The sequence below is a fragment of the Apodemus sylvaticus genome, chromosome 9, assembly GCF_947179515.1.
Source record: "Apodemus sylvaticus chromosome 9, mApoSyl1.1, whole genome shotgun sequence".
NCBI classification, from domain to species: domain Eukaryota; kingdom Metazoa; phylum Chordata; class Mammalia; order Rodentia; family Muridae; genus Apodemus; species Apodemus sylvaticus.
Window position 1 is genome coordinate 35,047,819 of NC_067480.1, and position 16,837 is coordinate 35,064,655.

At 40.8% G+C, this 16,837-nt stretch overlaps 1 protein-coding gene across 1 annotated transcript in view; it reads left to right on the top strand.

The window, feature by feature from the left end:
• The window catches only part of Pax3 (paired box 3), a 94,943-nt gene that overhangs the window by 56,705 nt on the left and 21,401 nt on the right, over nt 1-16,837 (top strand). Inside the window, 1 exon segment of the mRNA XM_052192941.1 lies at nt 8,304-8,509. Coding sequence (XP_052048901.1) covers nt 8,304-8,509 — 206 coding nt within the window.

A 16,837-nucleotide genomic window follows, 5' to 3' on the forward strand; every position in this document is an offset into this window, starting at 1 on the left:
ATTGGGGCGGGGGAACTAGCTTGGAAGAGGAGGGAGTTATCAGGAGTGGGAGGGGGCATCAGTAGGATAATGGGGACTGAAAATATTCAAAATATATTATTATGTGTGGAAATATAGTGAAACCAGTTATTATTATGTATAATTAATATAAGCTAATAAAAACTTTTTTTAAGTTTGAAACAGTTGTTTGAATCCCAGTCTGGGATAAGAATTCTGGAAAGAATAATTTATTGTTTGGTGGCTTGTTAAATCATATACTGGTTCTCTTATGTGTTTTTTTTTTTTCCTCTTTTCAAATCTTTGGTTTGTTCCTTTCAGAAGTATGATTCCTTTATTTATTTATTTTTGACATATGTACAGTTTAAAAACATTAAAAACAATGTCCTGGTTTACTTTGTAGCCTGTGAATTAATGTGGAAGAGAAGCATGCAGGTGCCGACTTCTCTGAACTGGCTGGGATTAACCCCTACTGTGCATCCATTTCAAACTCCCCCTCCTCCCTTCTCTAGAAAAAAAAAAAGAAAAAAGAAAAAAAGAAAAAAAAAAGAAAAAGAAAAACACCCAACCTCCCCTTTCTCATCCACTCTGGCTTTCTTTGTGTCTCCTGCACCCTGCCAGGCAGGTGTCAGAACCCTGAATGAGGGTAAATGCCCTGTTGATGGATTCCACAGATGGAGCGTGGAAATCGCTAGAATAGGACTCAGCCACAGGCCATTTCTTGGGATACAACAAAAGCCTCCAAATAAGTCAACAAAAATCTCAAAGATCACAAAGGGAAAATGTCATTTGTCATTTACTCTGGGTCCGCGGAGGGAGTATCAGTCTTGCTTCGTTCCTGACTTGCACCCGAGTAAACACGGGAGAGGTTGTTCATGTCTTTCTCAGTGTAAAGGAGCGACTTCAGATCTGAAAACTGTTCGCTGGTCCGCGGAACGGTAAACATCTCAGTCCCGGGAGATCCTGCAGTCCCGCAAGGGGTGTAGCCAGTCGGCTAAAGATTTTCCAGAATATACTGTAGGTACCCTCAGACACATTGTGAACCTATTCAGGGAGCTCTTGGAAGTATTCTTGTGTTTATCTTGTCCTTTTATCAGTGGACTAAAAAGGGGACAAGATTAGTCCGGGCAGATAGAAGCCGAGGGAAAGCCTGCGGGGGTCTGGTCTGGGGCCATCTTAGGGAAATGAAGGATGACTATGAAGTTGAGCCTCCAGAGATGCCCCCACCTTCTTCCTTGTCTGTAAATCCCATTGTATTACATCTAGGGCAAACCTAGAGTTTAAATGGCCATCATGATTTGAGTCTTTAATTATTCAAGTAAAAGGGCTTGCTGAGAAGACAGACAGTAGGCCAAATGCATGCTTGTGAATTTGTTTCTTTTTTCTTTTTCTTTTTTGCCTGTCTCCCAATCTCTGAATTTTATTTGTCTAGAAACCAATAATTACAGAATTCCATGTGACTAAATCCCTATAAAATTGAGGCAAGTTTCGTGCATAATAGTGTTAACTAGGATGAAATATTTTGCGAGGCTACAGAACAGGTCACAAGGCACTAAGGGACAAAGACACACTCTAATTCTCTAATTTTGTCTTTAATTAAACTTCATGGTTAGGCCACTGGTGGTGAGACTTTTGCCTTCTCTTCCCAGTTTGCTGTATTTCTGAGGGAAGAATTTGTCTTCCAGTGGGGCATTACAGTTGCCTTATTCCTTTATTCTTTTTAGTGAAGACATTCATTTCCCCAAGTTCCATCTTAGGAGTTAATGTGAAATCAACAGGATAACTGAAAATTTGCCTTTGATAATGTTAAATTAGCTGGAGATAGACAAAGACACAATGGATTTATAAAAATAGTGAGTTAGACACTTGCTTACTGAAAAAGAGGACTATGCATATGTATGTATGTATGTATGTATGTATGTATGTATGTATGTAAGTATGTATGTATGTATGCATGTATGTGCTTAGATTAAATAATTAATGGCTGGCCCTGTATGTTTCAAGTTCTTTATTCTTTTTCTCTCTTTTTTTTGAAGGATTGTCCAGCTGTTGATAGCCTTTCACCAAACACATCACAATGATAATAATGATAATGATAATATAGCTACTCTGCAAAGAAGACTTTAATAAAGAGATAAATGAGTAGTCCCTTCAGCTGAATGTGGCTAGCACTGGGTTCCAAGCTGCCTCTGGAGGTAGGCCCAGGAAATGGTTTGTGAGGCCACTTAGGGAGAAGGAAAGGTTAAACTGCTCTCATCTAAGATCTTGGAAAAATGGGCTCACTTCTTAAGAATTTTATTGTTTTTATTTATTTATTTATTTAAAAATGACTAGACCTTGAACTCTTAAAGAACCTAGTGTAGTTTCCCTGACCTGAATTCCACTAGGAGAGTCTTCCGTTTGGTGTGGAGTGGTAGCCCAGGGGTACTGCTCCTGCCAATTTTTATTTGTTTCAGGCAGTGTTTGAAAATTTAAGGAAATTGTAGCTAGATAATTGGCTTCTGAATTCCTGTTTAGGTTCATTTCTGCCATGCCTCTTCAAAAGGATAACGCGTGTGTGCGCGCGTGCGTGTGCGTGTGCGTGTGCGTGTGTGTGTGTGTGTGTGTGTGTGTGTTACTTAGAGTACACCAAGTAACAAGAACAAGGCTTGTCTTCTGTAGCCACACAGGTCTGGGACTAATCTTTAGCTACCTGAGCTGAGCTGAATAGCCCTGGGGTTCTCAGTTTCTTTTGCTGTGCCCAAGGTGGTAAGTCTTTGCTTTGCCAAGAGAGAGAAAGGGAGGGAGGGAGGGAGAGTGAGATCTTCTCTCATCTTAAAAAGTTTGATCCATGACCCCTTGAGAAATGGCACTACAGTGACGTGGAAGCCAGAGACTGGACTGTGGAGGGACATTGAAAGCAAACAAAACAAAACATTCACAGTGAAGGAACCTTCAGGGTTGGGATTTAAAAGAATCTGTGAGTTGTGTTACAATTCAAAGCAATAAATAGCATTTGCATTTTAGGCTGCGCTTACCATGCGATGCATACAGATGCGTCTTTTTTTTTTTTTTTAAATGAAAGCTATTCTGAAATTTGAACTTTGAAAACAATCTCTCTAATGAGTCATAGAACACATTTTGCATACGAAGACATCAGTGAGAGCATTCAGAACTAGTTTATAGAGCCTAGCAATTTATTGCTGAGACATTTCCATGTCTAGGTCCCAAGTCACAGCATCAGGCATTCTGAGGAGGAGGAGGAGGAAGAGGAGAAAACCTTTTATTTCTTCAGATCAGGCTGCCTTTAAAAGGCTTGCTTTCCTTTCCATATTGTGTGTCAGATCTACTATCTCGCGTATTCTACTAGCTTGATAATGCAGAATGTGGCTACAAGATGAACTACAAGAAAAGAGTCTCTCTATGCTATTAAATTAGGATTTGCTCCTGGTGAAAACTGAATGATCCAAATTCACTTACTTATTGCAAATTAGGTTGGTCCTGTACAAATGTTAAGTTTTCCTTCAATTGAGTAATAGAAGAAATAGTAGTAGTTCCATCTTAGAAAGAGCTAGACTTTCCTAACTGGTCAATTAACCTTGGATTGCTGACTGTACATATTTTAAAGCCCACATCCTTTTGGGGTTTACAGCTGGGGAGAAGTTGCAATTAGCTTGTAAAATTGTGGCTTTGTATTGCCAAAAATGATCAGTTGGTTCAAATAATTCTCCAGTAGAGAAATCAAGGAAATAATTTCCTCCCTGTCCCCTGAAACGCTGACGCGTAGCACTTTTCACTTTGGCTTAGAAGCCAAAGTGGTGATTTGTTAGCTCGTCAGGGAATTTTACTTGTGGTAGAACAGGCTGTCCAGTTGAGTTAAATTCTGAGTCTTTTTCTTTTTAATTGCTAACTTGAGGTAGTTCCTCAATACACACACACACACACACACACACACACACACACACACACACACGCGCGCGCGCACACACACACACATACACGCAAATCTTTTTTGAAAAAAAATTAATCATTCTCAAGACATATAAATCTATACAAATGCCCAGAAAACTTTGAAAATAATTTTTAAGAATTCATGGACCCGGATATCTAATTTTTAAATAATTTTCATAGACCCAAATATCTCTAAATAGTTATTGGGAGGGTAACAGAGAGCAGAGTCTTACAGAAGAAGATGAACAGAGAAATCAGAGTCAGAGGATAACTGAAAATTTACAATGTACTTTTATTCATTCAACTTGCAATTATTAAGCACCTACTGTGTGCCAAGTCCCCAGCATGAGCAAGCCAGGGAGAGGGCCTTGAACTCACGGAATTTATTTTCTGGGGATATTGATTGTTAGGTAAAACATGGTGGTCTTGACCCTCAGGCTTAATTCTTGGTGGTGCTTATAAATCCAAGCAGTCTTTTTCTTCAGAAACCAGAGATGATTTTGATTAATTGACCTGACAGTGCGTGGCACATCATATTTACTTGGGAGAATTTAATAACCCCAGAGAGTCCCCAAGGAAACATGAAAATTTCCACATACCTTTATCCTAATGGGATCGGAGTAACAGAACGTGGGCGTGAAGATTTAGGGTTCTCACAGGCAGGGGGGAAGCTTCTGGAAAGACTTTTAACTCTGTTGAGTCTTTCACCTACATTCACTGTGAAAGAGAAATCAGAACAACAGAGATCCGCAGTGGGGAAGGAAAACAGTCTGTGGAAATGAATTGCCTTCTTGGGAAATAGGTCATTTGTTCCTCCAGGAGTGTCAGACTCACAGTTTAGACATGTGTATGAAAAAGTGCCCGTTGTGGGTAAAATGTGGCAGGAAACATTTTATATGCTTGGGAATTTTGAGAGGAAAAATCGATAATGTAGACTATTTGCTAGAAGTTGTTGACTTCAAGTGTTGTCCAACATCTATCTCCTTATCTAATGAGCTTGGGTGAGATCCAAGTTCGAACGGCCCAGCCCCCGGCGGCTTCTGATTCCCAAACTGCCAGTCTTAAGTTTCTCTGAGCCCTCTGAGTGGTTCTGTTGGCTCATGTGTTTGAGAAACACTGTTCTAAAGTTGCGCACAAGTTATTGCTTTGCTATTTAGCTCACATTTATTACATATTTGTTCATATAGGTTGTACTAGAGTTGTTGAAGTTTATAATGTAATGCACGACATTTTATTTAGCCTGTTAATGTTCCTCTAAAATATTTTGATAATTAAAGAAAGTCATTTTCTTCTTCTTCTCTGAGACAGGGTTTCTCTGTGTAGCCCTGGCTATCTTGGAACTTGCTCTGTAGACCAGTCTGGCCTTGAACTCACAGAGATCTGCCTGCTTCTGCCTAGTACTGGGTTTAAAGGTGTGTGCCTATCTGCCTCCCCCTGCAAGAAGTCAATTTAACACCGAAAATAGAATCTGTCTCAAATGAGATGACTTTATATTAAGTTAGGTGAGGGCAAGTGAAAACATAAGCACATGATGCAAACAAACTAAATATTATATATATATATATATATATATATATATATATATATATATATATATTACTTTTATGTGAAGTCTATTTGCTACCAGACGTATCTTCTTTAATTAGTGGCTAATTCACTGCTTCCTGCTTTCAAATCCTTAGGTGTGCATCAAATACAGAAGTATTAAAATATTAGAAAATGTAGAATCATGCCTAGGGACTATTTCACCTTTTGGAAAGGTTATAACTCATTCTACAATACAGTGAAGTTTGAATTTCTGTAGGACAAAATTACATTTGGTCCTAAGAAACTAGAAATACTGGGTCCAGGGAGAAGGCTCTCTAAGGCCTGACATCTGAGTTTGATCTCCAGGACCCATGTGGTGGAAGGAGAGAAGTGAGTCCTGGAAGTTGTCCTCTGACCTCCACATGTGTTTCTCCAGTGATCCCATTCCCCACCCTCAGATGTGTAAATAATAAAACTTAAAAACGAACTCCAATCCATAGCTTGGCATGGTGACATACACTGTCGGGAGGCTGGGGCGGCAAGATTATGAGTTTGACACCAGCTTTGGCTACACATGGAGTTTGAAGCTATGGCAAAGCAATGGGACCCTGCCTCAAAAGGACAAAAAATTATAAATATAGAAGTCATTGTGTTTTCTCAGTGCTTGTCTGCTCCTACCAGCCTGAGTGTGTACGTGTGTGTGCATGTGTGTGTGTGTGTGTGTGCTCACACATCAGGTACATACCTGGAAGTCAGAGGACAACTGTGTAGAGTCTCCTTTCATGTTTCCATGTTTTCTGGGGATCAGACTCAGTTTGTCAGGCTTCCGTGGCAAGTGCCTTTAACCATTGGGCCATCTTGACACCCCTACCTTAATGGTGACTTGAGGGCTCTAGTTTTCTTCCTGGTGTGTCCTTTTTCCACAGTTTATCTCAATCCTCCCTTCTGTGGAAGGCTGATCCCTGCCCCCAGTTCTTTGGAGAGATTTTAGGGTGCATTTGAATGTGCTCAGGGGAAAAGCCACTGCTCATGTCTCAGACTCCGTCTGTGGACAGCTCTCCACCTTTTGCTCCCCCCCCCCCCCCCCCCCGTGTTTGAAAAGAAAAGGACAGCTCTCCTGTGCAGTGCTCTGGGCTTGTATGTCTTCTAATCACAGAAACCTCTCCTTATAGTCAACAGGTGCTCTGTAATGGGGATGAATTTGCGGTGGAGGCACCAACACTTTCTTAGTATCTACAAGGAAAACTATGTACCACCTCTTCCCCATCAAACAATAACCTAGAAATGGCACCAAAGCTTTTTAAGCTCTTCTTACAGCTTCTTCCTTTAAGAATTCAGATCTTGCTTGGTGGTGGTGGTGTGGGGGGTGGTGGTGGTAGTGGTGGTGGTGGTGGTGGTGGTGGTGGTAGTGGTGGTGGTGTGGGTGGTGGTCCAAGCCTTTAGTCACAAAACTAGGGAGGCAGAGGTAGGTAGAGCTCTGTGAGTTCAAGGCCAGCCTAGTCTACAGAGTGAGTTTCAGGACAGTCAGGGCTATACAGAGAAACTTTGTCTCAAAAAATTCTTAAAAAAATAAATCAAAACAAATTAAACTTCTATCACCTGTTTCCCACTCCCCAAAAAGAAGAGAGTTGTTTATGCCATTTCTATCTCATTCTCTGGCCACCACTCCTTTTTCTAGTCAATTGCATACTAAATTATAAAGCTCACCCCGGCATTAATATAGAAAAAATATAGGAGAAGCCACAGTAGGGTTCTGCTTCAGGGTCTTTGGTCCTGTGCAGTCATGCAGGGTACTGAGACAGTTCTAAGTACTGATTAATGCTTTCTTGAAACTTGTGATAACTTTTGAACAGGGGGCCTACTGTTTCCTTTTTGTCCTGGGCTCCTGCAGTCAGACAGCTAATCCAGGCTGCTCCTCTGCCTCAGCAGAGACTCCAACTTTGAACTTCACTTTAGGGATTGATCACCAGACAGTGTCTCCCTTTTGGATTAGTTCTTGAGATTACCATTTAATAAAACAGAAATTCTCCTTAAAGCATTTCCCAGTTTCTTTTTTTCTTTGTGTGTGTGTGTGTGTATGTGTTTCTTCTGGTTTTGCTGGTGTGAATTTATCAATTTCTTGTGTTTTCTTAGGTTTAGTTACCCTCCTTGTATTGGAACTTTTCTCCTACTACCTTGTAGGAGGTTCATTTCCCAGTTTCTAGTGATGTGGTACCGATTTAAAAAAATAGTATTGGAGCCTATAGTATATGAGAATCCTTAATTTACTCTTATCCATTATTTTTAGGTACTAAGTCAAATTTAAAATATTTTAAGTAACAATTACTTCAAAAAATAGTATCTTTTAAAATTAAAATTTAAAGTTAGCATACAAAATACTTGGTTTCCTTATGGCATTTTCATACTACATCTCATTACACTTGACTCTCATTTGTTCACCTCCATCATTAGTAGAAATTTATCAGAAAATGAATTAAAAGCCAGGTATGGTGGCACACACCTGAAATCCCAGCACTTGGAAGAATTAGGCAGGAGGATATTGAAGTCAAGACCAGCCTGGTGATGTGCTTTATTTATTACATGGATGAGTGGTAAGTGAAAACAGAATAAGACCCGTCGTTTTCTAAGGGCTCAGAATAACAGATCCTGAGGGCAAATACTTCAAGGGGATTTGCTGCAGGGAGACAGAAGAGGGGACGATATTGAGAGTCATTGTTTACTAGCCCGATAGTGTCATACAAAGAGGGTCGGTGTCCATGACTAAGTACTTCAGGCTTCCAGTCGCTGTGGCTGGGAAGACTTGGTTTGGGATTCAACTTTACCATGGTTTTTTCCTCCTGTGCTTTTAGCCTCCGCACCTCAATCAGACGAAGGCTCTGACATTGACTCTGAACCTGATTTACCGCTAAAGAGGAAGCAGCGCAGGAGCAGAACCACCTTCACAGCAGAGCAGCTGGAGGAACTGGAGCGCGCTTTCGAGAGAACTCACTACCCAGACATTTACACCAGGGAGGAGCTGGCCCAGAGAGCAAAGCTTACCGAGGCGCGAGTGCAGGTACTGATGCCCAGACAGACATCTGGGACTTCCTCTCATCCAGAGAGGAACCTCTGGGGCCTCTCCTTGTGGGAAACTTTTTTGTTGTTTGTTTGATCCTTACTAAGTAGCCCGGGCTGGTATGAACTCATAGGCCTCCTAAGCGCTGGCCTTATACACATATAGTCAAGAAGTGTTTGAAGCCAAGAAAACCACATTAGCAACAGTGAACAGTGCTTAGAGTGAACAAGTATCTGTCAGCTTTGGTTATTGTTGGGGCCTAGGTTTATAGCACACAGAAGTTCATTCTATTCCTGTGCACTCAACATTAGGATCTTCTTCTTTTTTTTAAAAAAAGATTTATTTATTTATTATTATACACTATATTATTATACATGGTAGCTGTCTTCAGAAACACCAGAAGAGGGCATCAGATCCCATTACAGATGGTTGTGAACCACCAAGTGGTTGCTGGAAATTGAACTCAGGACCTCCGGAAGAGCAGTCAGTGCTTTTAACCACTGAGCCATCTCTCCAGCCCCCAACATTAGGATCTTAATAGTGTACTAGAAACTAGATGGCTCTTGAGGGTGGTCCCCAGGTAATAGCGAACATATTTGGAGTGGTTATTTCTGCTCGAGGCACAATTTTAAGTCTTATATTTCACACAAATTAACTCATGAATCATCACCTAAGCCCTTAGTTGACATAGTTCCCATCCCCAATCTATGGATGAGGAAATAGAAACCTCAGCTTGTTAGATAATTACCTAAGCTAACATTGCTGCCTGTTCAGTATAGAAACCACGGGTTCCCATGTCTTTCATTTATGGCCTTACCGTGAGGAAAATGTGCAAAGATACAAACTCTTGCTTTACAGATTGAATAGTTTGGAAGCAATTATATTGTTTTAAGATTGTTGTGATGCCTGAGTTTGGTTGTCAGCTTGACACATGTAGCAATGTGTCCAGTTGAGGAATTGCCTCCATCAGATTGGCCTAGGAGCATGTCTATGGGGACATTTTCTTGATTGCTAATTGATAGAGGAGGGTCTAGCCAGTGTGTGTGGTACCATTCCCCAGGCAAGTGGTCCAGGCGGAGCACGTGCCCGAGGAATCAAGCCAGTAAGCAGGGTTCCTCCATGGTCTTTGATTTAGCTCTGGCAGGCTCATGTGTGGCTTCCTCGAATGGATGACAGACCTTTATACTTAAGGTGAAATGAATCCTTTCTTCCTCAAGTTGCTTTTGATCGAGTTTATCACAGCAACAGAGAGAAAACTAGGATGATCATGTTTAATTATTTTTTATCTTTTTACAGTAATTAATTTCTTTGTGTGTGTGTGTGTGTGTGTGTTATATCCGGAGGTCAGAGGATAACTTGTAGACATTAGTTTATCCTTCCTTCATATGGGCTCTAGGGATCAAATTCAGATCATTAAGCTTGATTTCAAGCACCTTTAACCAGCTGAGCCACTTCTCCAACATAGTGTTATGTTTTGAATTCTTTGGGAGGGCTTCTAGAAAAGGCTATTATAGTTGGCATGTCTAACTTGAGTGTGCAATAATGCTTTCATAATCAGTAGTGAACTTACCCTTAAGTTTTGGGGTATATTACACACAACTAAGGGATTTCCAGAACTCTTGGTCATCCTATCAGTTTAGTTTTTCTGTCTGGAAATACCAGGTGACATACCCAGCATTTCATGGTCAATGTTAGGCTTTTGGGCAGTGAGCTACTCAGTTGTTGACACGGGGCCTAGATTTATCAACAATTTTCCATGTCCACTGCATTTTCTACTGAAGCAGGGTCTTTGAACTGTAGAGTCTAGGGAGAGGAATTGCTTTATTCAGTCTCCCGTATGGTCTAAGTCATATCAGAAGACTCAAGGAGTGAAGACATGGACTAGTAGTTCTCTTTGGGAGCTGCAGTGCAGTAAGGGCAATGAAGTCAGCATACAAATAATCACAAACAAACAAACAGATGTTTTAAGTGCCAATAAAAATGCATTATGTGGGTGGAGAAAAGGAAAGATGATGTCTTGGAGGAAAAAAAAATGTAGGCCGTATAGCTTACAATGGACAGAGATGGGAGCCCATATTCATCCAAGGGCACAGCAAAGGGACAACGTTGGAAGTGCCTGAACTACCTAAGAGATGTCAGCTCATTTTTCCATCCAGGCATCCTGAGGGCTCAGGAACTAGTTCCCTCTGATTGAGGTATGAACAAAGGAAGGCTGGGTGCAGAGCCAGGCCCAGGATACTCATGAAGTCTTGCCTATCAGGCTATTGGTCTCACAGGGGGCTGTGGCAAGAAGGGGATGATGGGCTAGCAAGGATGGGGTGATGGAGAAAGTATTCTGAGGTGGAAAGTAGGTAGCGATTGTATAAGTTGGAGGTGGTTAGGAGGGTGAAGAGAAGAGCAATGGATACACTAGAGATCCCGAGACTGACAATTTAATGTTGGAAGTATTTGAATTGGGGAGACTACTCAGTGGTTAAAGCACTTACTGAACGGGTATGAGGTCCACAGCCAGGATCCCCAGGACTTATGCAGATGCTATTGGGCAAGGCAGCATGTCTATAATTTCAGCCTTAGAGGGAAGAGATAGGACATTACCAGAGAAAGTTGGCTAGCACCAAACTGGCTCCATTGACCAGCTCTGGGTTCAGTCTCTCTACCTCAGTTGATTAAAGTGGAAGAGATAGAGGATGATTCCTAACATCAATCTTGTACTTTGACACATACATGAATGTGATGCATAAGCTTATCCATGTGAGCATTAGACAGAGAGAGGGGGGGAGGGAGGAAGGGAGAAAGAAAGGAAGGAAGGAAGAAAGAAACAAAGAAAGAAAGAAAAAATTGGAACAGTTGAGTTCTTCTACCCACTTCCGCTGGGACAGAGTGCTCCTCTCTTGTACAAGACAGAAACCATCTTCTTTAGCCATGGACTGGGATGCGTTTACTTTGTATCCTAGTGAGATGTAATGGTTCTCTTATGTTGCAATACCATAACCATGGATATAACATACATTAGAAAAGCCATATCACGTCTGTTAGAGTCCCAGGATTGCCTAGTTTTAGTGTGTGATGAGGCTTAGTGATCGCTCGTGGAGTGTCCACTCAATTTCAGGATTTAGCTCTTGTACTTCATGACTGGGCAAGCCGGCAGACGGGTGGGTTCTAAAGACTGTTCCATAAATGTCTTTGAACGCAGCATGAATATAAAAACTAAACCTCTCAACGATGAGGTGAAGAAGAATGAAAATCCGAAGTGTGTTCACCCCTGCTCTATCTCGTTCTTGCCTTTGTCCAAAAAAAAAAAAAGAAGAAAAAAAAAAGAAAGAAAAAGAAAATAGAAAAAAGAAGAAGAAGAAGGAAACAGAATAAGTTTCAAACCCACGTAGCTTATTTAGTTCTCAAATTCTCATCTGGCTCAGTGAAGGCCAGAGCATAATAATAATAATAATAATAGCCTATTAACTTTCAGAGGACACGGGATCAGACCAATAAAGAGTGGTTCATATTTTTCTATATGGTGGCCTCCTCTCCAAAGCAGGGCCCTCATTAATGTAACAGCTGTCTTAATGTGGCTTTAACCCGGTGACTCTTAACATTCCTTATGGCTTCTTTAGTTCCCTTGAGACACATCATGTCTTGCACCAGGCTATGATCTACAGCCTAACAAATTCCCTAGAACAACCAGCATATGGATCTTTTACTTAACCCAGCAGGAAAAAGAAGGGAGCAGTTAATCACTGATTAAAATGCCAGCAGAAAATGCTGGAGCGTTCAGGAAGGTCTGGGAAAGCAGTAGCTAAATCAACTCAGTTTGAATGATAGCCAGAAAGTGTGAGTTACGTTAATTTGGGGCACCTGGGAAAACCAAACCTCAAACCCTCAAACCCCAAACCATGTCTACATTCCATGTTCTACCCTTTTGAGGAAAAATATTTCCAGTCTCTTCTGAATAGAGATGAAACTAAAGCTATAATAACTTAAACCTTTGTCAGTGTTTCATAGCAATTCATTTGGACAGTCATATTTTCTTTTTAACTGCCAAATCTAAGCACACAACGACCTAAGATCCTCTGTTGTGCAGCAAAGGCTCTGTCTAGAAATAATGTCAGAAGAGGAAGAAAAGAAGAAGGAAAAACAATCAAACAAAGACAGACTATTAGTTGAATTCTTTGGGTGGCTGTTCATGAGGAAATAATTGGAACATGAAAGTTTAAATTAGAATTTCTTGAAGATATTTATGACATGCAAACACTTTAGTAAGCATTTCATCTCAGAATGAACTAGGCCAGTTTCTTACTGTCAGGAGGAGAGAAGACATGAAGGGCAGATACCTGTGGAAACAACATTTGACCAGGTGTGGCTTTTGGTCCCAGTTTGCCAAGAAAGTTTTGTTGAGTTTGGACTTGAGTTGTTTCTTCTTCTTCTTCTTCTTCTTCTTCTTCTTCTTCTTCTTCTTCTTCTTCTTCTTCTTCTTCTTCTTCTTCTTCTTCTTCTTCTTCTTCTTCTTCTTCTTCCTTCTTCTTCCCTCCTCCTCCTTCTCCTCCTCCTCCTCCTCCTCCTCCTCCTCCTCCTCCTCCTCCTCCTCCTCCTCCTCCTCCTCCTCCTCCTCCTCCTCCTCCTCCTCCTTCTTCTTCTTCTTCTTCTTCTTCTTCTTCTTCTTCTTCTTCTTCTTCTTCTTCTTCTTCTTCTTCTTCTTCTTCTTCTTCTTCTTCTGTATAGGGTAAATTATATCAGGTGATATCAGTATGGGTTCCAGGACCACCAAGGTAAATGTGGATGGATTTCTGGAGAGCTGGGTAACATGAGATTATTTCACATGTGTGTGTGTGTGTGTGTGTGTGTGTGTGTGTCTGTCTGTTTACATAAGTGTTGCCTAGGAACAGTGTCTCTGGATTTTATATATAATTTCAAATATCATCTCTCCCTTATCCCTAAACTGAAAGCTGCTAGGAGGAGCTGGAGAGACATATCATTGGTTATGAACATGTGGTACCCTTGCAGAGGATCCTGGTTCAATTCTCAGCACCTACACAGCAGCTCCTAACCATCTGTAACTTCAGTGCCAGGTGATCCAATGACCTCTTCTAGCTTCCTTGGGCATCCAGCATGTGTGTACATGGGCATACACATTCAGACAAGAATATACATGAAAACAAAACGAAATAAAATAAGAAAAAAAGGGGGGGGGGAACTTTATTAGGCAGCACGATTTCTCAGGATCCTCTGCACTACAAGTTTGGGATTCTCAGGAGAGACCAAAGGAGTTCTAAAGTCACCTAACATTCTTCTATAGTTTAGAAGGTAGGATATGTAGGAAAAACCCTGAAACTTCATGATAGTACAAAACTAGTCACCTGCCACTCTCCACAGGACATTGCCCTTGATGTGTTAAGATACACACGACTGGGTGTCCATGTGTCCTTGGACCTGTGAGGGCATGGCAGTCCTTCTCCTCCAGCTCCCCTCCATATAGGCTGGGTGGCAGCAATGATGGGAGAGAGGGTTGGGGAGAGCAGAGTGTTGGCAGAGGAAGGGGATGGGAGTGAATGAGAGGGTCCAGGGAAGCAGAACTATGTCCCGGAGTTACCTACTTGGCACATACTCTCCTTGGCCTGGTAGCAGTACACATCACAGAAGCTGGTGTTTAATGAAGCATTTCACAGTCCTGTGGAATTCTCTTTCAAAGGATGGAGTATTATGTTTTCCTTCCCATTTTTCAAATTGCATTTGAAATAACCCATCTGGAAGAATGTAGGTTAGACTGCCTTGGAGGACGAACCAAAAATGGGAACAAGTAATTTATTGATGGGTAAAATTAGGCTCACACCATGGGACAATTAGCGCTAATCCATGAAACTTGGAAGCAGATTTGACCTAAGCCACCATTCAAGTCAAACTGGCTCCCAATTATTCGAGGTGTTCTGTGGGCACTTCCCTGTTTACTAGTTGGCACCAAAGGCTTTGGCTGTTGACCACAGAGTGAAAAACACTAAGCCAGGCTGAGTTTACTTGGATTTCTCAGAAGTGCCCATGTGAGATTTTTAATAGTGGGTATTTATTGAACATTTGTAGCTCCTAGACATTCTTTTAAGTGTTTTACCACATTGCCCTCTTAAAGGATTACAACTGTGTCCTGAAGTAGGTTTGTATATTTCTCATTTAGCCAACAAGAGAACAGAACTCCACAGACACTAAGCTGAACATTGAAGGTCAATGTGGTGGCAAGAAGGGAGCTGGGGTTTGACTTCTGACTGGTCTGCATGGTGCCTCATTGACTAAAAGCGTCCCTGCATCTTCCCTGTGGAAGTACTAATCCTCCCCACCCCAACTCACAGCGTTGAGTCTGAACAAGTTAGATACCTAATCATGAAGAGAAATTTTATGAAAAAAATTGTATTCTTGGTTTTAAATACATTATTTTTTCCCTTCAGAGTTATCATGATGCTGTAGGGAACTTTTGAATGATTTGAATTTTACCTCATATAGCCATTGGATATTATAATGTAGAAATCCATTTTATAGAAGATCATTTTTTAAAGAGTTGTAACTCACGTTATTGATAGACTCAATGGCAAAACAAACAAGACTTTGAACAGGTAAAAATGAGGGAGTCTGCTATTCACCAATTGAAATAAAAAGTTGATTTGGGGTTGTATTTAACATATTTGAGTTTATACAGCTAATTACAGGCCATTAACTGTGGATGATAGTAGGCTATCAATCAACCAGTGTGTGCCTCCTGCCCTCACTTGCTTAGCATGTCAGCAGCAATGGAAAGCCTGGAGAGGGGACATGGAGAGAACAAAATTACATTGACTTATAGGTCAAAGAATTACACTTGACAGCTATGTAGCTGACTTTGTAAGCCTTACTCTCTCTGCCTTACTGCCAAAGACACTCTTAGAACATCACAGTCAAGTTTGTTTCTGTCGCTAAGGTTACTCTTCAAGATATGGAGGACTTTCTTAAAAACATTTTTTAAAATGTATGTGAGCATTTTGCTCTCATTTATGTCTATGCACCACATGGGTGCCCAGTGCATGAATAGCCTGGAAAAGAGTATTGGATTCCCTACATCTGGAGTTACAGACAGTTGTGAGTTATCACGTGGGTGCTTAGAATCAAATCTGGGTCCTCTGGAGGAGCAGCCAGGGCTCTTAACTGATGAACCATCTGTTCAGTTCCTGATAAAGAGACATTTTTAATAATTGTAACCATGTCATAAATTCTCTCTACCTGTTGGGGATGGAACAACTCCATATTGTACATTCACATGATACAGTAGATTTTGTGTTGATAAGCCTATTAGGAATTGATTATTCTATGCTGAGTTATAGGAGGTTTCTGAGTGTAATGGTGACTTTATGCTATGTTGTAGGAGGCATTTCTTCTTCAGTTAGGTATGGGGAAATGCAGGGTCCAGTACCCCATGTCATTTTAAGGACAGTTTTTTCATTTTTTTCAACTGGAAATGGAAGATGTTTACTGAATTTCAAAACACAAGGCAAAGGCTGAATGCTATCTTCATCATTAGTATGTTTTTCCTTTAGTGATGTGTGTGGCAGGCATGAGTGGTTCTAGAAATATTGACTAGCTCATTAAAAATCTCTGGTTAAATGGCTGGAGACAAGCAGGTCAAGTCTCACTGGGCCTGGTTCTCTCTAGAACAGAGTTTTGAATAGAGGGAGCTTCAGTTTAAATAGTAGGATTCTTTCCTTTGGGAACCTTAAACTTCCTGTTGGAAGTTTATTTTTCAGTAGAGATTTTATCCTCAACTGTTTTTCTTGATTTTTTTTATTGCAGTGCTTGAGTTTGAACCTAAGGCCTCTTACATTGTAGGCAAATTCTTTACCATTGAGCTATATCACCCAGATCCTTATAGTATTTTTTTTTTACATAATACTTCTATTATTTGGGAATTTCATATCATCAACCCCATTCACATTCACTTCCCAGTCTTCCCAGGGATGTCTCCCCATCCTTGTGACCCTCAAAAAAGGATAAAAATTGTTTTATCAATTGTAACTATAAGAGGCATTGTACCATAAATGTTTAAAAATAAACCCCTCATGGGTTTATGCTATGTCTCCGGTACTTATTAGAATCAGTTTGAGAAAAGAAAATGAGCGCAAACTTCAAATCCATAGCCACCTAGTTTGTGTGGATTCTGTCTTTTGAAGGTACTTGTGGAAAGTAGTGATATTTCATCTTTATGATTTGAGCAAAGTCAATGTCTACGTCTCAGCCTCAGGCTATGGCATAGGTAGAATGCACCTTGAAGCAGTGATATGTTGAGCTTCGTGGGGAACTCAGGCATAGCCAATCCTGGTC